Source organism: Apodemus sylvaticus, chromosome 1, assembly GCF_947179515.1.
Source record: "Apodemus sylvaticus chromosome 1, mApoSyl1.1, whole genome shotgun sequence".
Lineage (NCBI taxonomy): Eukaryota > Metazoa > Chordata > Mammalia > Rodentia > Muridae > Apodemus > Apodemus sylvaticus.
In genome coordinates, this window is record NC_067472.1 from 207,722,574 (window position 1) to 207,748,336 (window position 25,763).

At 50.4% G+C, this 25,763-nt stretch overlaps 2 protein-coding genes across 2 annotated transcripts; one reads left to right on the forward strand and one right to left on the reverse strand.

Moving 5' to 3' along the window:
• Positions 1-1,051: 1,051 nt before the first annotated feature.
• On the forward strand, positions 1,052-6,345 carry Selenow (selenoprotein W). The gene is made up of 6 exons (XM_052172228.1): positions 1,052-1,176; positions 2,987-3,011; positions 3,104-3,157; positions 3,337-3,411; positions 3,502-3,599; positions 5,982-6,345. The coding sequence occupies exons 1-5, from the start codon at positions 1,148-1,150 to the stop codon at positions 3,583-3,585; spliced, it is 267 nt and encodes an 88-aa protein (XP_052028188.1). The 5' UTR covers positions 1,052-1,147; the 3' UTR covers positions 3,586-3,599; positions 5,982-6,345.
• Positions 6,346-20,905: 14,560 nt separating this feature from the next.
• LOC127673244 (retinal homeobox protein Rx-like) lies at positions 20,906-24,207 on the reverse strand. The gene is made up of 3 exons (XM_052168855.1): positions 24,183-24,207; positions 22,850-22,998; positions 20,906-21,127 (listed from the first exon to the last, which is right to left on the reverse strand). Exons 1-3 carry the CDS (start codon positions 24,205-24,207, stop codon positions 20,906-20,908), a joined length of 396 nt encoding a protein of 131 aa, XP_052024815.1.
• Between the last annotated feature and the right edge of the window lie 1,556 nt (positions 24,208-25,763).

The following is a 25,763-nucleotide window of genomic DNA, read 5'->3' on the forward strand; positions in this document are numbered from 1 at the left end:
ACACACACACACACACACACACACACACACAAAGAACACCACTGACTCCTCTTCCAGAGGTCCTGGGTTCAATTCCCAGCAACCACATGGTGGCTCACAACCATCGGTAGTGAGATCTGATGCCCTTTTCTGGTGTGTCTGAAGACAGCTATAGAAACTAGAGAGCAAAACTTAAGTTCTGTGTGAATGAATATCTCCTCCGTTATTGAATCGGCTCAGCGTCCAGGGAGGAGAAAGTGGGGTTCAGAAACCCTAAACCCTTAAATCGTTTTGTCCATTTTACCTTTCTTTCCCCCTTGGGACGGTCTCTCTATGTAGACCTGTCTGTCCTCTATACGGGCTAGACTGGCCTCGAACCCACAGAGATTTCGAGACAACTGTTCATGTAGCCGAGACTAGCGTCAAACTCCCTATGTAGCAAGGATAACCTTGAACTCACTTCTCCAGTCTCCTCTTCCCAAATGCTGGGATTACGGGCTCGAACCACAGCCCCCCAGATAAGTTCTCTACCAACTGCACTACAGCCCAAGCCCCATTCCAGGACTTTCTATATACCCTTCTGCTGGAAGGCAGCAGGAAGGTGCAGGAGGGGATGCACGGTTTTGGGGGTACACTGGGGAGGTCTGTAATGAGACAGCTGGGCCTAAAGCGCACACTGGGATTCCCGGTTTCAGTTTTTCTGACCCAAGGTCCATTTACTCTGAATCAATTAGGGCCGGGGAGGACTGATCCCAGTTGCCTGTCTCCTCATGCATGCCTCAATTTCCCCGTTCTGCCCCCAAGTAACTGAACTTCAGTCTCAACCAATCTCTGCTTCGAGCCACCGCCCGGAGGGCTAAACCATTATGGCATAGAGAAGGGATAGCGAGGGGCTCTCAGGTTACTGGTCCCAGGGACACGGTCTATGGAGACAACCCCGGATATCGAGAGAACAGTATGGAGTCTTGCGTTGAGGGTCGCGCCCGTGGCCACAGCCCCCGCCGTGCTCTAGAAGCTCGGTTCTCGCGTCCCTCTGCTCCCCCGACGCACTTGGTCTGCTCCGGCTCCGGAGGCAGTCGGCTGTGCGCACGGCCCCACGCACAGAGCTTGAGGTCCTCGGTGCGCGTGGGTCGGGTCCTCGCGTTGTGCGGGGACGCGACGAGCAGCAATGGCGCTCAGCGTTCGAGTCGTGTATTGGTAAGTACCGGTGTCTAACAGTTCCCCCTTTTCCTGCTCCCGGTTCTTCGTGCCAGGGACCCCTTTTCTGCTCCCCATCCTTTGTGCCAGGAACCCTCCCCTACTTCTCTACTCCCCAGCCTGTCTACCTGGGTCTGGCGGCCGAGTACCGTGACTGTATTTCAGACCCGAAGGGAAGGATTTCCAAGCGGGTGGGATGGAGGTAACAGAGACTTGAGCCCGATCCCCCTGGCTTCTGACTTCTGAGTGACATCTCACCAGTGAAAGAGGAAACCGATGCTTGGGGCCTCTTTGCACACGTGACTCAGCGCTGGAGCGGGGAGGGGGGAAGGGGAAGGGTAGCGTCGGGTTTCTCTGGGGACCTCCCGACCGGTTGTTTTCCTTCCCCCTCTCTGGGCAGCACTATAGGGAAGTCTAAGATACACATGGTGGTGTAGTTGGGGGTTGACCATAAGCGCTGTTGGGAGGTCTGGGGATGATGTCCCTCTTGTACCTGGATCGTAGTGTGAGGTAACCGTGGTCGCACCTCCCAGTCTATACATAAAAAGGGGCGAATTGAGCCATGGAGTTGTGGTATTGGTGCACACTTTTAATCCCAGCATTCGGAGGCAGAGGCAGGTAGATAGTTCCAAGCCAGCCTGGTCTGCTTGTTAGAGGCAGCCGGGGTGATGTAGTAAGATTCTGTGCCCCCAAAGAAGAAGTAATATGGGATAGGTTGTAGGGGTGGGGATGCAGCTCAGTGGTAAGAGTGTTTACCTGCAATGCACCAGGTCCTGGGTTCGGTTCCCAGCAATACAAGTAACAAAACAAAACAAAAAACCCAACTGTCCTCTGATCAGTGGGTGCCGGGGCTGTTAACCCCAGTCCTTTTCTGGCCTCAGTTTCCCCTTCTGTAGTGTGAAGGGGGTGATGATGTTGGTTGGTTAGCTGTCAGTGCTATAATTGTGCCCCTGCTAGAGGCAGGTGTAGAAAGGCCAGCCGTTTTCTCTTGATGGCTTTTTCTCTGTCTGCATCTGATACTCAGCTGGCATGCAGTAAGTGATTAATAAGTGCTTGATGAATGGATTCCACACCCCTGAAGTTCCTTGAGGGCTCTCCAGGCCTTCTGCCTCCATCTTATGGGGGTGGGGGGGGGTGGGGGAAATGAGGCAGGGCCAGCCTGAGGTCTACTGCCGATAACCCTGATACCCCTGTAACTTGAATCTGGGTTCCCGGGTCTACCTAGCACTGTGTGGTTCCCTCGCTCCCCTCGACCTCCTCGAGGGTCGTCTGATCAGTCCCCAGTTCTCAGGATGGTTTTTCAAAAGCCTACTTTGATACATGGAGGCTCCCATGAGGCCACTGCACCAGATTCCAGACACAAAATAGTGGGGGACGGGAGGCTGGGGAGCGTTCGGATTCCTGAGTGACAGCCAGCTGGGGGAGGGAGGGAGTGGGTGAGATTCTACTGAGGCAGCGTTTGTCCTAATTTACTTGCCTTTATTTCCCTCCCATCACCTCTATTTGGAGCCTGCGGTCTCTTCACCGTCCCGCCCCCACCTCCTCCCTCTGCCCCTCCCCCACCCCTCCCCCCTCCGTGCGGCTTGGCTTTTTTGTTTGGAGTGGGCTTTCTTTGTATGTCTGCACTGTCACGCACATCTGTGTGTGAAGAGCGTGTCGTCCCCTCTTTGGAGGGTCTCCGTCACCTCTGCATTCTCATCTGGCTCTCTGTCTCTCTTGACCTGCCGTTGCCCGCCTCCCTTGGGTACCTGGACTGCCTTGGATCCGTGCTGTCCCGGTGGACTGCGACAACCCTGGACTCACCTCACAGTGGAGCTTGAGGCTATAAGCCCAAGGTGAGTGGAGCGTGTCAGGGTGGGCACCCCATCGGGAGGGTTTGCTGGGCCTGGCTGTGATAACCCCTCCTCCACCCCGTACGTCTTTTCAGTATCTCCAGCTCAAGGAGAAGCTAGAACATGAGTTCCCCGGATGCCTGGACATCGTGAGTCTTAGAATGGGCGCCGAGCTTTGTCTGTCCCTTGGGCCTGGGAGGCAGTGGGAGTGGTCGGGCCCGTTCTCTCTGTCCTTTTGACTCACGTTCTTCCTCCCCTGGGATGTGACGGAGAAGGTATCCCTGAGAGGTCGTCTTGGTCCCCCCCTCTTAATGCCTTCTTTCCTCAGTGTGGCGAGGGGACTCCCCAGGTCACCGGGTTCTTTGAAGTGACAGTAGCCGGGAAGTTGGTACACTCCAAGAAGGTAAATCCGAGTCCCGCCTTGTAGGGGGTCCGAGTGGGTTGGTCCGCGTGGGTTGTGGAGATTCGTTCAACTCTCCTCTCTGCTCCTCAGAGAGGTGATGGCTATGTGGATACAGAGAGCAAGTTCCGGAAGTTGGTGACCGCCATCAAAGCCGCCTTGGCTCAGTGCCAGTGAGCCCTAGAGGCAGGGTAAGGGAGACTGCTGGGGGTGCAGGGGTGGGGTGCGGTGCCACCTCGGGGTGTTGTACCTTTCCCTGTGTATGGACTTTCTGAATGGAGAGTGGGAGATGGCCACATCCCAGGGGTCCCTGGAGCCAGGAGGGCTGGGAGTCATACCTGGTAGGTTGTAGCATGGTGCTGGGGAGGGGATGGGGGCAGGGGCTTGCCTTAAGAGCCCTTCTTGATTCAGGAATAGAAGGTGCTAAAGGAAGTCAGGCTTGTGGTTGAGGGCGTGGCCCAGTCAGTAGAATGCTCAGCTATCTGCAGGAAGCTCAGACTTCCAGCTCCAGCATACACAGTAATGCAGGGGTAAAGTGACTCACGCCTAGGGAAGGGAGGAATGAGCATTTCCAAGGCTGAGACAGAGGGATTGCCATGAGTTAGAGGCCAACCCGGACCTCGTGAGACCGTGTCTGAGCAAAACAAAACAGCAAGGCTGGAGAGTTCATGATTGTCTATAACTCCGGCTCCAGAGGAGCTGACAGCCCCTTCTGGCCTCTGAAGGCATGACACACATATGGTACAGACATACATGCAGACAAACACTTCATCCACATAAAGAAAACACGTAAGAAGTGTCGTGGTGGGATAGGCCTGTGATGCCAGCATTCTGAAGGCGGAGGCATGAGGAGCAAGAGTTCAGCTCGGCTTGGCTCCACAGTGAGTTCGATGCCAGCTGCAGCCATGTCTCTTGTCTAGGTTCAATTCCCAGCCCCACATGGTGGTTCCCTGTGCTTCCTAACTCCAGTTCCAGGGGATCTGATGTGTTCTTTTGACCTCCATGGGCACCAAGCACTCAGGTTCTTACAGGCAAAACACTCAACATGTAAAGTAAACTGAATAAACCTAACAACAGCAAAGTGCTGTTAAAGGGTTTGGCTGTTAGCTGGACGGTGGTGGCGCACGCCTGCGATCCCATCACTTGGGAGGCAGAGGCAGGCGGATTTCTGAGTTCGAGGCCAGCCTGGTCTACAGAGTGAGTTCCAGGACAGCCAGGGCTACACAGAGAAACCCTGACTCGAGAAAACCAAAAAAAAAAAAAAAAACCTCAAAAAAAGAGTTTGGCCCTGGGTCACCTTTACCCCTTTGACACGACCCAGGGCCATGTGGGAGCAGGCCAAGGACTTGTGTCTAGCCTGGTATCTTCTGGAATACAGCCCTGTTCCCTCTTCACAGCACAGTCTGTTTTATTTTATTTGATTAGTAAGGGGATGAGGGGTGGGGATTGAACTCTGCCTCACACAGGCCCTACCACTGAGTCACACCCCAGCCCCTCACTGGGGGATTCTAGGCAGGGGCTCTACCATTGAGCCACGCCCCTAGCCCCTCACTGGGGGATTCTAGGCAGGGCTCTACTACTGAGCCCACACCCCTAGCCCCTCACTGGGGGATTCTAGGCGGGGCTCTACCACTGAGCCACGCCCCTAGCCCCTCACTGGGGGATTCTAGGCAGGGCTCTACCACTGAGCCACACCCCCAGCCCCTCACTGGGGGATTCCAGGAAGGGCTCTACCACTGAGCCACGCTCCCAGCCCCTCACTGGGGGATTCTAGGCGGGGCTCTACCACTGAGCCACACCCCTAGCCCCTCACTGGGGGATTCTAGGCGGGGCTCTACCGCTGAGCCCACGCCCCCAGCCCCTCACTGGGGGATTCTAGGCAGGGGCTCTACCACTGAGCCACGCCCCTAGCCCCTCACTGGGGGATTCTAGGCGGGGCTCTACCACTGAGCCACGCCCCTAGCCCCTCACTGGGGGATTCTAGGCCGGGCTCTACCACTGAGCCACACCCCCAGCTCCTCACTGGAGATTCTAGGCAGGGGCTCTACCACTGAGCCACGCCCCCAACCCCTCACTGGGGGATTCTAGGCGGGGGCTCTACCATTGAGCTAGCTTTTTTCTTTATTTGAGACATTTCTGCTGGGTCAGCGTAAACGCAGAGGGGATTCTAGGGTTTCCTTTGGTTTTGTTTTCTTGCCAGTTGTTGCAGAAACTCAAAACTCAGCCTCCTCTACAATCAGGCAGTCCAGGTAGAGCAGTCCGAGCTAAGTTCTAGGTTCTGACTCTACAATCTAGAAGATACGTCCTTCCATCCTCTCGGCCTTGGTGTTAGTTCCTCTCCCTTGGCCTAGAATTGAGTATCAAGTCCCGTTTCCCGCGTCTGCTCTCAGCATGCTCTGCATCGGGAATCCAGTTAGAGTTTCAGCTCAGCCACAGGCAGCGGCTCATGCGTGAGCGCAGCACTTAGAGGCTGAAGTAGGAGTACAGCGTGCCGGCCACGCCCGGCCCAGCCTTCCCGGTTCCAGTCCCCTCCTCTTCCTCTCAGGCTGACTGTCCCCTCTCTTGCTCTGCAGTCCTGAAAACTCCTGGCCGGCCTTGCTTGGCAGCCGCTTCATGACAGGAAGGACTGAAATGTCTCAAAGACCTGTGGTCTTTCCTCGATGTTCCTGCGGCCACCGAGTCAGGCCAGAGATGGATTCTGTGTGGGCGCCTCCGCGGAATCTACCTGTGCACCTGCCCTGCCCTCCCGCCCTCCCGCCCTCCCGCCCTGGCCTCTCTCCTCGTCCTCACCTCTCTCCTTGTCCTCACCTCTCCTCATTCCCTCGTGTTTCCCACCCGCCTTCCATCCTTGCTTTCCCTTCTCCTCCCCAAGACCGTGAGAAGACGGGCGGCCCTGTTGCCAGGCGTTCCTGGTTGAATAAAGGTCGGGTGAAGCAATCCGAGGGAGATGTGGTTTATTTTGGCGTGCAGTTTCGGCTCTCAGTCCTGGATGGGGAAATCAAGGTAGCAGGGACTTGAAGAAGCCGGTCACATTGTATCTGCAGGCAGGAAGCAGAGAGGGGGCAGACGAAGTGGCCCAGCATAGCTGAGTTCCGCCCTTGAGACCCACGTGGTGGAAAGAGAGAGCGGACTCCACTGACCTCCGTTGCCTGCTTTGGAACGCTGGAGAGTCCACAAATGCATGTCCATGTGTGCTCTCTCTGTCTCTGTCTCTGTCTGTCTGTCTGTCTCTCTCTCTCTCTCTCTCTTTCTCTCTCTCTCTCTCTCTCTCTCTCTCTCTCTCTCTCTCTCACACACACACACACACACAGACACACACTGTAATAAGCAGAGTGAAGAACACATGCTACTGCCCAGCTTATGTAGCCCAGGATATTCTGACTGTAGTTCCATCCACATCCCTCAGTGGTTAAAAGCACTGGCTGTTCTTCCAGAGGACCTGGGTTCAATTCTCAGAACCCACAACCGTTTATCACTCCAGTTTGAGGCCTTCTCAGGCACTAGGCATGTACATACATGGTACACATGTGCAGGCAAACCATCATATGTGCAAGATAATGAAATAATTTTTTTTGTTGTTGTTTGGTTTTTTGAGACAGGGTTTCTCTGTGTAGCCCTGGCTGTCCTGGAACTCACTCTGTAGACCAGGCTGGCCTCAGGACTCAGAAATCCACCTGCCTCTGCCTCCCAAGTGCTGGGATTAAAGGCATGCGCCACCACCGCCTGGCTATGAAATAATTTTTTAAAAGCTGTGAGCCAGTGGGGTCAGAGACGCCACAGCAAGACCACAGAATGGAGCTTCTAGGGGCTCAGAGCCGGAACAGATAACCAGGGAACTTGTGTGGATCCGATGTAGGCCCTCTGCATGTATGTGCCACAGGTGTGTGGCTTGGTGTTCTTGGGGATCTCCTAACAGCGGGAGCAGGGGCTGTCTCTCAATCTTTGCTGGCTTTGGGGACCTTTCCCACATACTGGATCGCCTAGTCCAGCGTTGATATGAAGGTATGTACCTAACGTTACTGTAACCTGTTAGGCCATGTTTGGTTGATACCCTTGGGAGGCCTGCACTTTTCTGAAGAGAAACAGAGGAGTGGTGGTGGGGAGAGGGTCTGGGAAGAGAGGAGGGAGGGGAAACTCCTGGGGTGTAATATATGAGAGAAGAGTTTTTTTTTTTTTTTTTTTTTTTTTTTTTTTTTTTCAAAAAGGTGGTCGTCCATAGGCATAGCTATATTCCCATCTTCCAGAGGATTCTCAGTTTTGTCAAGCTGATAGACAACTGGCTGGCCTTGAATTTGGTATGTTGTCAAGGACAACCTTAAAGTCTAATCCTTCTGCCTCTATCTGAATGGTCAGACTTCAGGTATCTGTCACCCTACACCCCCCCCCCCCCCAATCAGCACATCATTAAGGCTGATGGTTATATAATACTTGGTCAGGCTGCATTTTATCATCCATTTTTCTTCTTTTTTAACTTTTTTTTTTTTTAAAGATTTTATGTGGGCTGGAGAGATGGCTCAACAGTTAAAAGCACTGACTGTTCTTCCGAAGGTCCCAAGTTCAAATCCCAGCAAGTACATGGTGGCTCACAACCATCTGTAACAAAATCTGATGCCCTCTTCTGGAGTGTCTGAAGACAGCTACAATGTACTTGCATATAATAAATACATCTTTAAAAAAATAAAAATAAAAATGTTATGTTATATATGTGAATACACTGAAGTATATTATCTTCAGACACACCAGAAGAGGGCATCAGATCCCATTACAGATAGTTGTGAGCCACCATGTGGTTACTGGGATTTGAACTCAGGACCTCTGGAAGAGCAGTCAGCGCTCTTAACCGCTGAGCCATCTCTCCAGCCCGTCATCCATTCTTCTGTTGGAGACTTTATGTGTATGTTTTGTTTAAACACCCATGTTCAGTTCTTTTGGTACTGAGGCCTTGAGTTGCTGGCTCTACAGTTCCATTCTCTCATGGCAAACGTCATATCAAGACAGTTGTAAAATCCACTCTTGTTTTGTTTTGTTTTTCGAGACAGGGTTTCTCTGTGTAGCCCTGGCTGTCCTGGAACTCACTCTGTAGACCAGGCTGGCCTCGAACTCAGAAATCCGCCTGCCTCTGCCTCCCAAGTGCCTGGTTTAAAGGCGTGCGCCACCACCGCCTGGCACTCCACTCTCTTCTGAATTGAGGGACTTAGTCCTTCCTATGATTAGGGAGGGCACGGGGTGGGGTGGGGGACAACTGGAAAAGTTTAAATTTTGTGTCTGAAATGGCCCAGATCCCATATGTTTGGACAAGAAAAGAGGACAGCCCAGAGAACTGAGGAGGTGACGTGCTTCCCACCAGTACAGAGACCTGCGTCTGCTCTTTAGCACCCATGTAGAGAGCTAGTCACGGTGTTGGTAAGTGTACCTCTAATGCTGGCGGAGAGGTGGCGATCGCTTGGGCATTGTGAGTCACTGAGTCCCAGTGAGAGACGTCCCCCAAACCAAGGGGGGGTAGATGACTGTGTCAAGGTGACTGCTGCCAAGCTTGGTGGCACGAATGACATTCCTGGGACCCGTTTGGTAGAAGGAGAGTGTCAGAGGCTTTGACCAGCCTGGATTCCACAAGACGAGGTCTGTAAAAAGTGGAACACATGGAGGCCAGCCTGGTCTACAGAGCGAGTTCCAGGATAGCCAGGGCTGCACAGAGAAACCCTGTCTTGAAAAACACAAACAGGGGCTGGAGAGATGGCTCATTGGTTAAGAGCACTGACTGCTCTTCTGAAGGTCCTGAGTTCAAATCCCAGCAGCCACATGGTGGCTCACAACCATCTGTAATGAGATCTGATGCCTTCTTCTGATGTGTCTGAAAACAGCTACAGTGTACTTACATGGAATAAATAAATCTTTTTTTTTAAAGAGTCACTGTTTAAGAAAAAAAAATAAAACACAGCCGAGTGGTGGTGGCACACGCCTGTAATCCCAGCACTCTGGGAGGCAGAGGCAGGTGGATTTCTGAGTTCGAGGCCAGCCTGGTCTACAGAGTGAGTTCCAGGACAGCCAGGGCTACACAGAGAAACCCTGTCTCAAAAAAGAAAAAAACAAAAAAACAAAACAAAAAACCCCCCAAAATCCAAAAATAAAAAAATTTAAAAAAAGAAAGAAAAGAAAAAAAAAACCACAAACAAACAAAATCAGAACACAAACCTGGGACAGGGAAGGCCCGAGGGAGTCTACAGGGGTGACTGAGACACTTAGCAGTGGGGATATGGAGTCCAAACTGGCCATCTCCAGGACAGCGGAGGGATGAGGGCAGCAGCCCACCCACAGTACCTTTGGCCCAAATGTGCCCTGCTTACAAGATATGTGGGGACAAAGATGGAGCCGAAACTGAGGGGAAATGACCAACCAATGACTGGCCCAACCTGAGGCCCATCCCACGGGCCAGCACCAATCCCTGACGCGATTAATGATGCTCTGTTATGCGTGCAGACAGGAGCCTGACGTGGCTGTCCTCAGAGGAGAAGGGAAGGAGGTTGTGGGGAGGAGATGTGGGAGTGGGGGACAGATATTGGGATGTCAAGTGAATAACGAAGGAAAAAAAAAGGGCTGGAGTGATGGCTCAGCGGGTAAGACTGCTCTTCCAAAGGTCCTGAGTTCAAATCCCAGCAACCACATGGTGGCTCACAACCATCCGGAATGAAATCTGATACCCTCCTCTGGGGTGTCTGAAGACAGCTACAGTGTACCTACATATAATAAATAAATCTTTTTTTTCCCCAAGACAGGGTTTCTCTGTGTAGCCCTGGCTGTCCTGGATCTCACTCTGTAGACCAGGTTGGCCTCGAACTCAGAAACCTACCTGTCTCTGCCTCCTAAGTGCTAGGAGTAAAGGCATGCACCACCACCGCCGCCTGGCTAAATAAATAAAAGAAAAAGAAAGCCAAGTCCATAAACCCTGAATTCTAACAGTGCCCACTTGTGGTCATGCCTGGGCACTGCACCATAGCAGTTGGTACCACAAAGCCCAGCAACTAGTCTCTTACCTCTCCATCTGTCTATTCCAGAAGGCCGTGCAGTTGGAATCACACAGTCTATAACTTGTTCAGATTGTCCTTTTCCACTTAGCTAAGGCTTTACCTCAGGCCTCGTGGCACAGGCTTGTAATCCCAGCTACTTTGGAAACTGAAGGGCAAAAGCCTCAAGTTCAAACCCGGTATCTATCGGGCTCCAAGCTAATACTGTCTTAACAGAGTAAAATGTGTTGAGGACCTAGCCATCTGGCCTGGTGCAGAATACCTCCATCATTCTCGAAAGTTCTTTTTGGAAGCATGATCTACATCCTAAACTTAACCTTTTTCTTTTCTCTTCCTTCCTTCCTTCCTTCCTTCCTTCCTTCCTTCCTTCCTTCCTCCCTCCCTCCCTCCCTCCCCCCCCCCCTCTCTCTCTCTCTCTTCTTCTTTCTTTCTTTCTTTCTTTCTTTCTTTCTTTCTTTCTTTCTTTCTTTCTTTCTTTCTTTCTTTCTTTTCGTTGCTGTTGTTGTTTTTGGAAACAGGGTTTCTTTGTGTAGCCCTGGCTGTCCTGGAACTCACTCTGTAGACCAGGCTGGCCTCAAACTCAGAAATCCACCTGCCTCTGCCTCCCAAGTGCTGGGAAATTTTTTTTTAATTTAAAATTTATGTGTATAAACATCTTGCCTGCATGCATTGACTGTAACGTGTATGCCTGGTGTCTGCTGAGGCCAGAAGAGTGTATCAGATCCTCTGGGACGGGAGTCACAGATGGCTGTGAACAGCCATGCGGGTGCTGGGAACTGAATCCGGACTCCTCTGGAAGAGCAGCTAGTGCCCTTAACTGGGGAGCCATTTCTCCAGGTGGGACTTCGCTTTTTCCTCCCCAAGGAAAAATGAGGGCTGGGCCGGGCGGGTGGTGGCGCACGCCTGTAATCCTAGCACTTGGGAGGCAGAGGCAGGCGGATTTCTGAGTTCAAGGCCAGCCTGGTCTACAGAGTGAGTTCCAGGACAGCCAGGGCTACACAGAGAAACCCTGTCTCAACCCCCCCCCCCCAAAAAAAAAACCACCCCCCAAAAGAAAGAAAGAAAGAAAGAAAGAAAGAAAGAAAGAAAGAAAGAAAGAAAGAAAGAAAGAAAGAAGAGAAAGAAAGAAAGAAAGACCGGGAAAAAAAACGAGGGCTGGTAAGATGGTTTAGCTCTTGCCTCGAAGCCTGATGACCTGTAACCACAGAGTTGTTCTCTGATTTATATGCCTGCCCTGGCTCCAGTGCGCTCCACTCCCCTCAGCGGTAAGTAAATAATATTTTTAAAAGGAGTACTCTGGCCTAGCTTCCATCCTCAGCACTTAAAACATAAAAAGTCAAATCTAAGCAAAAAAGCAAAATCGAAGGACTCCCTGGTCTTCTGCCCAGTCCATAGAATCTGTCCTTGTCTGAGAGGATCACAGGCCGTATAAGCGTTTTATGCAAGCCGTCCGTCCCTACCCTGTCTCCAGGACCCTGACACATGTCTGCCCACACCAGACCTAATTCTGTCCTCCCGCGCCCCTCGCCACCGCCTCCCCCACCCCGCTCCCCCATGCCCTCCTCCTGGTGGCCAGTCTGGAGGATTGTCGCATTTGCTAAATGGAACCAGTCAGGTCAGAGAACCAGCTGTGGGGAGAGCTAGGGGCTGTGAAGGCCACTAGAGGGCAGCAGAGACTCCAGATCCGCAAGGAGCCGGTTTTGAGAGGCAGAGCCACTTTCTGGGGTGGGGTGGGGTGGGGCGGGGTGGGATGGAGTGTCACTGCACAAAGGGACACACAAGCTCACTGAGACTGAAGCAGCAAACACAGGGCTTACACGGATACGCTTTTGCTTTATCTCATTACATTTTATTTAGTCATGATTGGTTGTTATCTCTTAAAAGCCTGTTCTTTTTCAGTGAGAGAAAGAAAGGGGGAGGGCATGGAGGGGAGGGAACACTGGGAAGAACTGGGAGGGATAGAGAGAGGGGAACCATACTCAGGGTATATTGATAGTGTGAGAAGGATTCTCTCTCAAATATTTTTGTTGTTAAATTATTATTATTATTGTTGTTGTTGTTGTTGTTATTAGGCAGGGTGGGTCTTAACTATGTAGCTCTGTCCGTCCTGGAACTATGTAAACCAACCAGAGTGGCCTCAAACTCAGAGATCTGCCTGACTCTGTTTCTAGCATACTGTGATTCAAGGTGTGTGCCACAATGCCCAACAATTTGTGTTGATAAGACAAAATACTATAAAGTATAAATCAAGATGCTGGTAGGTGTGCCTAGCTAGTCACACGTGTGGGTAACCTCAGCACCCTGGGGGCCAGAGCAGGGAAATGAGGAGACCCTATACAGCACCCCCTGGAAAGACAGTCTGGTGATTGCAGTTGATTGCTTAGCAGGTAGATGAATATTCTCTACATTGGAATCCCAGCACAGTGCAGCAGAGGAAAACCTGTCTGCTCAAAACCCAGCTGCTACTTGAGTAGCAGTCCCTGGGACTGACTGGGACAGAGGTACAGGCTGTCTGAAGAGTCAGGCGAAATCCTGGCAGCTGGGAGGTGGAAGTGGAAGAATCCCAAATTCAAGGTCCCAGGCTGGGCTCGGAGAGATCTGTTGTCACAACAAACAGAACCACCAAACCAAAACTCAGAAGGACACACTACACCCTGGAAACAGCTACAAAAAAAAGTTACGTTTCTGTGGCTATTGGTCCGGCAGATTAAGCATGAAGGCCCTTTGCTGTAACTCTGAGATGCCCATGGAAGGTGTAGCTTTGTGACTGGTAGATAAACTACGAATACTCTAGCAGGTTTAGGCCAGACTTAATAGACCATCATGATACCCCTCCCCCTTTTCTTTTTTTCTTTTTTCTTTTGAGATGGTTTCTCTGCGTAACCTTGGTTGTCCTGGAACTCGCTCTGTAGACCAGGCTGACCTCCAACTCACAGAGATCCACCTGCCTCAGCCTCCCAAGTGCTGGGATTAAAGCCCTGCGCCACCTGCGGAACCCCCTGGCCCTTGAGGCAGAGATAGGGGAATCTATACCAGCCAGGTGCAGGGGTTCACAATTACAGCACTCAAGGGAGACCAGCCTGGATTATGTTATAGTGATTCCAGGCAAGCTTGGACAATGAGGCTCTGTATTAGAAAACCAAAAGAGAGGGGCTGGAGAGATGGCTCAGCAGTTAAGAGCACTGAGTGCTCTTCCAGAGCTCCTGAGTTCAAATCCCAGCAACCACATGGTGACTCACAACCATCTGTAATGGGATCTGGCGCCCTCTTCTGGTGTGTCTGAAGACAGCGACAGTGTACTTACATACAATAAATAAATCTTTAAAAAAAGAAAGAAAACCAAAATAGAGAACTGGAGACATAACTCAGCGGTTAAGAGCACTGACTGCTCTTCCAGGGTCCTGAGCTCAAGTCCCTGAAGTCAGCAACAGTATATATATATACAGCTTGTAGAAAAAAGAAAACCATTTTGGATTAAAACAAAGCAAGACAAAAAAAAAAACCACCCTCAAGCAGAAGCCTGAGGTTATATTCCATTTTGGTTTGAGGCAGGGTCTAATTATTTAATTTATAGACAGTCCTGTCAAGTAGCAGGCCTGGAACCTAGAAATCCTACTGCCTGCCTTCTGGAGAGCTAGGATTAAAAATGTATGCCACTTCACTCAATTGTGTCTGTAATGTTTTTTTTTTTTCTTGTTTTTTTTTTTTGGAACTCACTGTGTAGAGCAGGATGGCCTCCAACTCAGAAATCTGCCTGCCTCTGCCTCCCGGAGTTCTGGGATTACATGCGTGCGCCATCACCTCCTCGCTGTAAAGTTTAAATATTAAAGCAAAACAAACAAACAAAAACCACTTTAAACTGAGCGAGGTGGCGCAGGCCTTTAACCTTGCTCTGGGAACAGAGGCAGTCAGATCGCTAAATTCAAGGTCACGTGGTTTACACAGCTTCCCTACCAGCCAGGAATACATTAAGACCCACCTTAAAAAAACATAAACCAGCACACACCATTAATCCCAGCACTCAGGAGGCAGAGTCCGGTGTATCCCCTCTGAGTTCAAGGCCATCCTTGTCTACATATCAAGTTCTAGGACAGCCAGAGCTATGTAGAGAGACCCTATCTCAAACAGATAAAAAAAAAACCAAAACAAAACATAACTGTGGCACATGCCTTTAATCCCCAGCACTCAGAGGCAGAGGCAGGCTGGTGGCCAGCCTCATCTATAAAGTGAAGAGTGAGTTCCAGGACAGTCAGGGCTACACAGAGTAACCTTGTGTTAAAAGAAAGAAAAAAAAAAAAACCAAAGCCTGTAAACAAACAAAGAAAGAAAGAACAAGCAAATTATGGTGGCACATGCCTTTGTTCCCAGGATTTGGGAGGCAGAGTCTTAGTGAGTTTGGGGCTAGCCTGGGCTACATGAGACCTTTGTCGTTGTTGTTTTGAGGTAGAGTCTTGGCTAGCCTTAGGTCTGCCTCCTATATATAAACTCTGTCTTTATTTGTATGTGTACACACACACACACACACACACACACACACACACACACACACACACACACGTGAGTGCTCCTGCACATGCCGAGGCCAGAACTCCATTTTGGCCCAGCGGGCTGGCCAGTCTGCCTCTGCTCCCCCTCCTCAGTCCTGGGGTTACAGGCACACACACCCATGCCCAGCTTTTTAAGTGGATTCTGGGGATTCAAACTCAGGTCTCTATGCTTGCAGGCCAAGGCCTCTTATACTTGGAGAAACCTCTCTAGTCCCCATTGTCTCTAAACAAAGACAGATGGGTTTTATACTTTTCTTTCTTTTCTTTTCTTTTCTCCCCCCCCCCCCCCAGAGTCTCTCTCCCTGTCCCCCTTCCCCCTTTCCTCTGAGAGGGTGTGGTCCCCCTGGGTATCTCCACACCCCGGTACATCAAGTCTCTGCAGGGTTATCAGGCGCATCCTCTCCCACTGAGGCAGGCTTGTTGGGGACCGGATTCCACAGTCAGGCAACAGCTTTAGGGAGAGCCTCTGCTCAGGCTGCTGGGGGACCCACATGGAGACTGAGTTGCACCTCTGCTGCAGATGCTGCAGCACTGTCGAGAGCAATTGCAGAGTCAGGCAGAGTGGAGGGCAGAGGAGAGGCTAAGCCCACCGACTGCTCACAGCTCCTTAAAGAGGGCGCAAAGGTGGGAGGGCAGGACTTCGCAATGGCTGTCGCGCCATCTGTTGCTGTGTCCCGAGGCCCCCTTCGGTTCTGTGACCTGGCAGGGTTCTAAGAGGATTGAGCTAGGTGATGAGTTAGGCTGGGTCAAGGCCAAGGAAATGTGGTATCTGGACATCCTGCCAGAGGCTAAGGGGAAAGGAGGAAGGGGGACCGGGCATCCGAATGGCTCTGTGGAGCTAAGCTTGGGGTCGCGAGCCTGTAACCCCAGCACAGTGGAGGCTGAGGGAGGAAGATTGCCTCGGATTCACGTGTAGCCCGAGTGGCTTGGCAGGATCCTCACCCCCATTTTTTAGACTAATATAACTTTGTTTGTTTTTTCGAGACAGGGTTTCTCTGTGTAGCCCAGGCTGTCTTGGAACTCACTCTGTAGACCAGGCTGGCCTCGAACTCAGAAATCTGCCTGCCGCTGCCTCCCAACTGCTGGGATTAAAGTCGTGTGCCACCGCCGCCTGGCTCTAATATGACTTTTAAAAGTTGTCATTTTGCTGTTCCCTGCAGGCGTCCCGCGGGGCTCCCCTTTCATGCCAAGAACACTTTTGCGGGCTGTAGGGGATTAGGGACCAAAGAGCCCCCAGGTGGTAGCGGTGGTGGGTGAGCAGCCTTAGCCGGAAGCTGGGAGAGTAAAGCCTCGATGATCACAATGAGTTCTTGAAGCCTGGGAACGCCGCAGAGCCGCGACGCCAGCCTCTCTGTCAGAGTCTGTTGGGCAGTGACCTTGCTTCGGAAGGCTTTGCTGTGTATCCCTCAGCCAGAGCCAGTGGGGTCCGTCCGTCCGTCCATCCGTGGGTTGATTCTCACCCAAGCTCGTTCACGCCCCGCAGCTCTTCATTATACACAGAGTACCATTCTTAGCAGCACCTGGCTTTTGAAGACAGACGTCTGCGGCCTGCCTTCCTCCGACTCTTGGTTCTTGGCAACGCAGTGGCGAATACCCAGCGACCTGTGTAGACTGCGAATTCGAGGCTAGGTCCGACTTCATTTCTCACACTGCCTGTTCCTTGGCATAGGTTTCTTTCTTTCCTTTTTCTTTTGTTTTTGTTTTTTTGTTTTTTTTTTTGTTTGGATATGGATTTTTCTAGACTGGGTTTCTCTGTGTAGCCCTGGCTGTCCTGGAACTCACTCTGTAGACCAGGCTGGCCTCGAACTCAGAAATCCGCCTGCCCCTGCCTCCCAGAGTGCTGGGATTACAGGCGTGCGTCACCACTGCCCAGCTTGGTGAAGGTTTCAATGTCTGAATGAGTATGGTTAAAGGATGCTCCTTGCTGGGGCCTTGCTGACGCACTGAGATTTCATCCTGCTGAGGCAGTTCTCCGTGACGTCAATTAGGCCCATCCTGTGCTTGCCTGTCACTGGGTTCAGGGACATGACAAGCTCTAATGATGTGGTTACCTTCCCTGGGACCCCCGTTTTTTGAATTCTATTTTAAGAATATCTGGGCTGTTTGGTGCTTTGGAAGGATCCTTGGTACTTTGTTCTTGGGGTTCTCATCCATTCTCGAGGGGCTGTTGGGCCTCGAGACAGGGATGATTCCCTGTTGCCCTGCTGTCACTGGGGCCCTTGAGCTGGGTGGTAAAACTCAGGCATCCTCCAGGGGGCGATGGCTTTAATCTGTGAGTGGGGTCGTTAGTAGCAAGTGAGCACAAGGCAGGTCTAATTGCTCCTCTTTCCTGTTTCCTGACTCCCTCAAGCTGGGTAGCTTCCGCCAGTGTGTGGGTTCTACAGGGCATGGCGAGAGGCAAGGAGCATCTCTATTAATCAGGCGTGGTGGTTTATCGTGTGGGAGTATGGGTCTGTAATCCCAGCACTGGGGAGGTGGAGGCAGGAGGATGGAGAATTTTTAAGGTCATCTAGCTGTATGAGAGCCATCCTTTGAAAAAAGCAATGGGCTTGGGGCCTGAGGGCTCAGCATCTGAGTATGTGTGTAGTACCAGAGGACTCAAGTTCAGTTCCCAGAACCTTTAGCAGGCAACACAACCACACAAAAGACTGTAACTTCAGCTCCAGGGGATACAGCCTTCTGAAGATACCTTCATGTGTGCACGTACACACAACACCTTTTATCTCACACACACACACACACACACACACACAAACATCCTCGAAATCTTCCCAAACCTTCAATATCAGCATTTGTACAGGAGAGTCAGGGGAATCTCTGAGTTCTAGGCTAGCCTGGTTTATACAGAAACCTTGTCTTGCTGGGCAGTGGTGGCACATGCCTTTAATCCCAGCACTTGTGAGGCAGAGGCAGGTGGATTTCTGAGTTCCAGGCCAGCCTGGTCTACAGAGTGAGTTCCAGGACAGCCAGGGCTACACAGAGAAACCCTGTATCAAAAACCAAAAAGAAAGAAAGAAAGAAAGAAAGAAAGAAAGAAAGAAAGAAAGAAAGAAAGAAGGAAGGAAGGAAGGAAGGAAGGAAGGAAGGAAGGAAGGAAGGAAGGAAGGAAGGAAGGAAGGAAAGAAAGAAAGAAAGAAAGAAAGAAAGAAAGAAAGAAAGAAAGAAAGAAACCGTGTCTCAACACACTGCTCAATAAAAAAGACTCACAAGTTTCCTACATTTCAGGTTTCTCCTTTTGTCCTCTAAGTCTCCATGACAATTGTATATTTTCCTCCCTGTACCTTCCCTAGTAGAAGACCCTTAATAAGCAGCCTTGTCACATTGTATCTGCCCCCAACCTCTCCACAGCCTGTCACAGGTCCTTCTAAATCCCCACTAATGCGCCCTGTTTTGCTGAGGCCATGTGGCCTAAGAGGATTGAGTATTTGCTAAAACAGACGAGGCCGATAACAGAAAAACCAGCTGTAGAGACTAAAGAATAGTCCATAGAGATAGCAGAGGGAGACAGAGAGGGACCCAGGGCCCTGACGGTGCTGCCAAAGAACCCAAGAACCTGGAACAGACAAACCGAAGGTATAGACTGAAAAGAGAAAACCATAAGATGCCTTCTGACCTCCCCGAGACTGCTGTGGCAGGCACTTTCCTAAATATAGAGCTATCCCAGGGTCGGCCCAGTTTACTCTGTGTCCTATGCAGAAGACTTTTTTTGTTTGTTTGTTTTTGTTTTTATTTTTTGGACTTGGTTTTTTTGAGACAGGGTTTCTCTGTGTAGCCCTGGCTGTCCTGGAACTCACTTTGTAGACCAGGCTGGCCTCGAACTCTGAAATCTGCCTGCCTCTGCCTCCCAGAGTGCTGGGATTACAGGTGTGTGCCACCACCGCCCGGCTTTTTCATTTTCATTTTCTTTCTTTCTTTTTTTTTGGCCTTTGGACCATTCTTACAGATTTATTTATGTATGTGAGTACACTGAAGCTGTCTTCAGAAACCAGAAGAGAACCCCAGATCCTATTACAGATGGTTGTGAGCCACCATATGGTTGCTGGGAATTGAACTCAGGACCTCTGGAAGAGGAGCCAGTGTTCTTAACTGCTGAACCATCTCTCCAGCCCCACAATTAGTTCTTGAAGCTTGGGCAAGAGGCCAGCTCCCTAACAGTACAAAACACCCAGACATTTACAAAAAAATGAAAAAAAAAAAAAAGGTCGGAGCCAGGAGGGTAACAGACTCCATTCAATCTGAAATGGGGTTAGGGGTGGGGAGTTTGAGCAGGGGCCAGGGCAGAATTCTAGAATTTGGGTCACTCTGATGTGTGTAAATGCCATAGAGAAACTTGCTATTTTTGTTTGGTTGGTTTTGATGAGACAGGGTTTCTCCCTATAAGCTGCACTGGCTGGCCTGGAAGTCAGATTTGTAGATCAGGCTGGCCTTGAACTCAGAGATACACCTGCCTCTGCCTCCTGGATGCTGGGATTAAAGGCCAACGCCACCTTGTTTGCGCGTGCATGCTATCCACAGGATTCCAGTTTTTAGGGGCATCCAGGGTAACCCAACCACAAGGGCGTGAAAACAGAAACCAAAACATGTCTAGCCTCAAGATAGCCGTCCCCTTGCCAGGCGGAGGTGGCGCACGCCTGTAATCCCAGCACTCTGGGAGGCAGAGACAGGTGGATTTCTGAGTTGGAGGCCAGCCTGGTCTACAGAGTGAGTTCCGGGACAGCCAGGGCTACACAGAGAAACCCTGTCTCAAAAAACAAAAAAAGATACCCATCCCCATTCTGAAGTCTATCTTAGGTTAGACTCTCCTTTGGAGAGCAGTGGCCTTAAGGCTGAGCCATTTCCCCAGCTTCCAGACTGAGCTTAAAGACCTTAGGATCAGGTATAGCACAGCGATGGTATGATACCAGCACTTTGAGGCAGAGGCAGGCAGATCTGGAGTAATTATTCAAGATTAATGTGGCAAATTGCAGGCCAGCTAGAAGTATTACAGTGACGCTTTTGCCTCACAGAGCATCAAACCCAAACAAGGAAGCCTAGCTATTGAGGTGACGGTGGGTGTAAGGCTGGCAGGGATCCTGAAGAACTGATCTCCATCCGAACCCCGGGACAGAGAATCTAGTCCTGTGTCGTCCTTTGCCCTGACTTCTACACAAGCAGCCAGCTTACACACAAAGTATTTTTTTTAAAGATTTATTTATTACCTATAAGTACATTGTAGCTATCTTCAGACACCAGATCTCATTACAGATGGTTGTGAGCCACCATGTGGTTGTGGGATTTGAACTCAGGACCTTTGGGAGAGCAGTCAGTGCTCTTAACCACTGAGCCACCTCTCCAGCCCCTACACAAAGGATTTTTTTTTTTTAAACAACACAAGTATTTTTTTTTTAAAACCCAATTTTATTTATCAACAATCAACAATTTAATTTTATCAATGAGCCACTCCCAGATCTAAATCCCCAAGCAGGTGCCTCAAAAACAGAAACACTGATAGACCAAGAATACACACACACACACCAAAACAAAATACTCATTGGCACAAAATGAATGATCAAGGCCACAGATCGGTAAAAAAAAAAAAAAGGCTAGCAGCATTAACCAGTTAATCTCTTGGGAAATGGCTGTTTCGGTGGGATATGTTAGTCTGTAATCACGCCTTGGGGAAAGGAAGCAAGACGTCAGTGTGGTATTGAGTTGATAGCTAGCCTGAAGTATAGGAGGCCGCCTTTGAGGCACCTGTGCGGTGTGGCCCTGCAGGTTCTAGTTGGAGACTCAGCATCTGCTACACCATTTCTGTCCAATGTCATCTGTCCTGGCACCCAGATGTTCAAACATTGACCCTGAGGTTTCTGGAATGGGTCCACCATTTGGTGGGTTTGGTGCAGCCGGGAGTCTAAAAGGGAGGGGGTGTTGGGGGAAGCCATTTTTGTGTTACTGCTTGTAGAAGTGGCCCCACGGGGAAGGAGGTCGGCAGCTATGCTCACAGCTGGTTGAGGACTCAGGGGGATTGATGGGGACGAGCCTGTACTTCCAGCTTGGTGGCTGGCAGCAGAGGACATTGTGGGAAGAAGAGGTATCATCCCGGGCAGACTCCTGTAGCCTGGCCAAGCGGGGGCGCATCTCCTGCTCCAAGGATCTCTGGATGAACCAAGCCTGCAGGGAAGAAGGCAGGCAGACACATCTAAGGAGGGACCCTGTGCTCCCAGACTTTTGAGTTGATGCTAGGGGGAACTAGCTTCCCAAAGCTTCCTCTCCAGCCTTCTTCTTTCATCAGGGACCGCAAAGGAGGCCCCCTAAAGAATACTGAGGTCCCTCAGGGTAGGGCCCACCATGCAGGGATGCAGCCTGCTAGAGTGCACAGCCTGTATATGGTTCTTAACCTTCTGATGCTTGAGCCTTTAATAAACTCCTCATGTTGTCGCCCCCACCCACGAACCATAAATTTGTTTTTGTTGTGTGGGAGAGGGCAGAGGTTGAGAGGGTAACTCACACCTTTAATCCCAGCACTGGGAGTCAAAGGCAGGCAGGCCTTCTCTGGAGTTGGAGGCCAGCCTGGTCTATAGAGTGTTTTCCAGGAAAGAACAACCCTGTCCAGCGAAAAATTTTCACTGCTACTTTTTTTTTTGTTTTTTTTTTTTTGTTTTTTTTTGGGGGGGGAGCACAGGGTTTCTCTGTATGGCCCTGGCTGTCCTGGAACTCACTCTGCAGACCAGGCTGGCCTCGAACTCAGAAATCCGCCTGCTTCTGCCTCCCAGAGTGCTGGGATTACAGGCGTGTGCCACCGCCGCCCTGCTGTCACTGCTACTTCACAATTGCAATTATGCTACTGTTATGAATTGTTATGATGTGAATCTCTGTGTTTTCTATTGTTCTGATCTGACTCCTGTGAGAGTTGTTCATCCCAGAATCAAAGAGTTGGATATCCACAGGTTGAGAATTGCTACCTTAGAAGGATACACACTCTTCCAATGGGAGCCAGTCTGTCTGTGTTTTCTGTCCAGAAAGCACCAATGTAAACCCCAACCACAAAATCATTTTTGTGGCTGTTTCCTTTTTTTTTTTTTTTTTTTAAGATTTATTTTAGCCGGGTAGTGGTGGGGCGCACGCCTGTAATCTGTAATCTTCTGCACTCTGGGAGGCAGAAGCAGGCAGATTTCTGAGTTCGAGGCCAGCCTGCTCTACAGAGTAAGTTCCAGGACAGCCAGGACTACATAGAGAAACCCTGTCTTGAAAAAAGCAAATCCAAAAAACCAAAAAAAAAAAAAAAATTAAAAAAAAATATTTTTATTTATTAATGTGCAGAGCCATATTGGGGTGTCATGCCACATGGTAGGAACTTGACATTGGCCAAGGACAATTCCTGACTTTGGGCAGGACTCTGATGTTAGGGTATAATAGGGAAGTAGGTTACAGCAGGAATTTTTATTGGTCAAGGTGAACTTCTCCTAGCCTACGTAGAGCAGGGAATCCCCCATTTAAGTTGGGGCCTCGGTCTTTTCGCCCCTTCCCCAGCTATCCCTCAGCTTCTGTTCTAGCAACCCAGTTCTTAGTAGCTGCAGGGAGCTACAGAATACAACATATTCTATGTAAGTACACTGTAGCTGTCTTCAGACACTCCAGGGAGTCAGATCTTGTTACAGATGGTTGTAAACCACCATGTGGTTGCAGAAATTGAACTCAGGACCTTCAGAAGAGCAGTCAGTGGCTGTTTCCTAACTGTAATTTTGTTACTGTTATGAATCCTAATGTAAATATCCAAAATGCAGGATATATAATGTAATCCCTGAGATTTTTTTTTTTTTTTGACCACAAAGGGTTCTCAGTGTGGAGATCCACTGACCGAGAGGCTTGTAAGGTTGGAGATGGCTATCTGACCTCAACTTGTTCCTCCTTCAGTCTGAGTCTGGTGGCCACACTCTTCCGAGCCTGGAGGTCCGGGTACGGTTCCATCTTGAAGTGGTGTTCCAGCTCCCAAAGCTGTTCCCAACTGTACTTCTGGTCAAGGGGACCCAGCGTACACGAGGCTAAGACAGAGGGGAAATGGGGCAGGAGATCTGTATCGAGAGAGAGAGAGAGAGAGAGAGAGAGAGAGAGAGAGAGAGAGAGAGAGAGAGAGGGGGGGGGAGGAGAGGGATAGGCCAGCGCTTGCTGCTAAGCTGATGATGTGAATTTTGGTCTTGAGGGACTCACGGGAGGAGCCAACCTATTGAACAAAGAGGTCCTCAGACCTCTACAGTCTCGCCTGGCCTCACCCATACACGGAATAAGTAGCTGTCAGGAGATCAGCCTTCCTCACACCCCCAAGCTGATTTTCCTCTTGCGGAGCTGGATGCATCAGTCACATACCTGTGACCCACTTTAATTCCCCACTTTCCAGTTCCACCCAGTTCAACCTTTCTGGGGCTAAAGATCTGAATCTTTGAAAAAAAAAAACAAAAAGGCAGAGGGGAGAGTCACACCCTTAATCCCAGCCAGTTGGAGAACAGAGGCAGGAGGGTGGACAGTTTGAACTACTGATCCTGCTATTGGAATTATAGACTCTCAGGAAACTGAATTTGGCTAAGTATGGCAGTTGCAAGCCTTCGGTGGGTGTGGGTTAGGTGGTCCCAGCACTCAGGTAGAAGGAATTCCTCACAAGATTTCAACATTGCCACGTCCGAAATTGCCAGGCACGGTGGCATTTTCCCAAAATCTTAGCACTTGGGAGGCGGAGGTGCGTGTATATCAGAGTTTAGGCCAGTGTGATCCAAAGGGAGATGGCATCTCTAAAGACACAAACAATCGTTCAACACCATTTCCAACATGCCTGTCCATGACACCTTGTCTCTAATAAAATTAACACACTCCCGGAAGGAAAAGGCACCAAACAAAAATCTTACAAAAATCAAAACTAAACCAGTTCATATGAGTTTGCAAATAGTTTCCTTGAAAACAGAGTAGCCTAAATCTAAGCAGACAGGTGTTGTGAATGGACCCCCCCTCCCCCCCTTAACTCTGAACCCCGGAGGAGCCAAAGTGCCACGCGCACAGATCAGCTCTCGCGACACCAACACACAGACCCCCAACTCCATTGCGATAGCTTCACTTTCTGTAAGTCCTGGTTTGCTCTGGGGGCCAGATGGGAACTACAGAACTGAGGCCTCCACACAGCGGTCCTGCCCACCCGACAGGCAGCATGCTAACAGGCTCCTTAGGGGCCCAGACTTACTCAGGGAACATGGAGATGCTTCCATGTCGTCCGTAGCTCACTTCAAGTATGCTCTAGGAAATTTAGGATTGCATCTCAGGTCCAAGTTGGGCCCGCTCAGCAGGGATCCTCCTACCTGTAGCTCCGCCCACTCTTCAGCCTCTACTGAGCCTTGGCTTTGGCCTCCTGAGTCTCCACCCAAGAGGAAGGGTAGGCTCCACCCAGGCTCTCCTTTTCAGGAAATGGACTCCAGGCAGGCAGCCCGCCCCGTCTTCCTCATTGTTTCCCGATTCTGGATGCTCCTCCTCCCGCCTCAGGCTGCCTCCCTAGTCCTCCATTTGTCCGGATTACTTGACGCCCTCTAAGATTACCACAGTGCCAGGATTTGGAGGCTCAAGTGACTGCCTTGATTTCGTTAGGGTTTCTTTTAAAACTGAGGGCAGCCGGGCTGTGGCGGGGGTGGGGGGGGGCACGCCTTTAATCGCAGCATTTGGGAGGCAGAGGCAGGCAGATTTCCGAGTTTGAGGCCAGCCTGCCTGGTCTACAGAGACAGCCAGGGATATCCAGAGAAATCCTGTCTTGAAAAACAAAACTGCAACAACAACAAAAAACTAAGGGCAAATGGATGTTCAAGGGGCAACATTGCTAATGAGTCCTGGAGCTCACTTTGTAGACCAGGCTGTCCTCGAACTCAGCCATGGGCGTCTGCCTCCCGGGATTAAAGGCATGAGCCACTTCACTGGCTCATTTTTGTCATCTGTTTGAGATGTTGAGGTGCTGCCCAGGGTAGGTTGGAAGTTTCAAAGTGTTGAGTTTATAGGTTTTTGAGTCTGGCTCCCTTTGATGTTTGAATATTTCCCCCCCCCCCCCCCCCCCCGTGAAGCTGTGGCCTTGTACAAGTTAGGTAGGTGCTTTACCACTGAGCCACCCTCCCCCACCCCCATCCTCCAACAAAGAAGGGATTTGCATAGACTGTCCATCCTGGAACTCCGTATGTAAAGCAGTCTGGCTTCAAACTCAGAATGCGCTTGTTCTGCCTCCCACCTCACTGGGATTAAGGGGTGTCCCACCTCTGCCTAGACCTCATCCTTAACAGACTGGCTGGTGCTGTCAGGCCTGGTGACTGAATAGTTCTCTTGTACAAGCCGTTTCTCCTGCTGAAGCAGCACAGATAGATTTGGATTTTTAGCATCAATAATGAATTGACACAGCCGGGCGGTGGTGGCGCACGCCTGTAATCCCAGCACTCTGGGAGGCAGAGGCAGGCAGATTTCTGAGTTTGAGGCCAGCCTGCTCTACAGAGTGAGTTCCAGGACAGCCAGGGCTACACAGAGAAACCCTGTCTCGAAAAAACCAAAGCCAAAAAGTCAAAAAGCAAAAAAAAAAAAAAAAAAAAGAATGGACACAATTCAGTCAAATTCAGTCAGCCCCTCTTGTATGTAACACAAGTGCGTAGAGAAGTCTGGTGGGGGGGGCAAACCCATGTTAAAGGCATGTATGGTAAGGATTTGGAGATTGCGGGAAGGTTGAAATGCTGCAGATCAAAACCAGACTGTCTTGGGCTAGCTTTAGTCCCCTTAATAGCTGCTTCCATCCACGTGT

Coding starts and splice junctions, on each gene's coding strand:
- LOC127673244 (XM_052168855.1), bottom strand. CDS start 24,207: ATGGAAGCATCTCCATGTTCCCTGA. Junction 22,999..24,182: donor AGCATCTCCATGTTCCCTGA/GTAAGTCTGGGC, acceptor CCTCTGTCTTAG/CCTCGTGTACGCTGGGTCCC. Junction 21,128..22,849: donor TGAAGGAGGAACAAGTTGAG/GTCAGATAGCCA, acceptor TCTTCCCTGCAG/GCTTGGTTCATCCAGAGATC.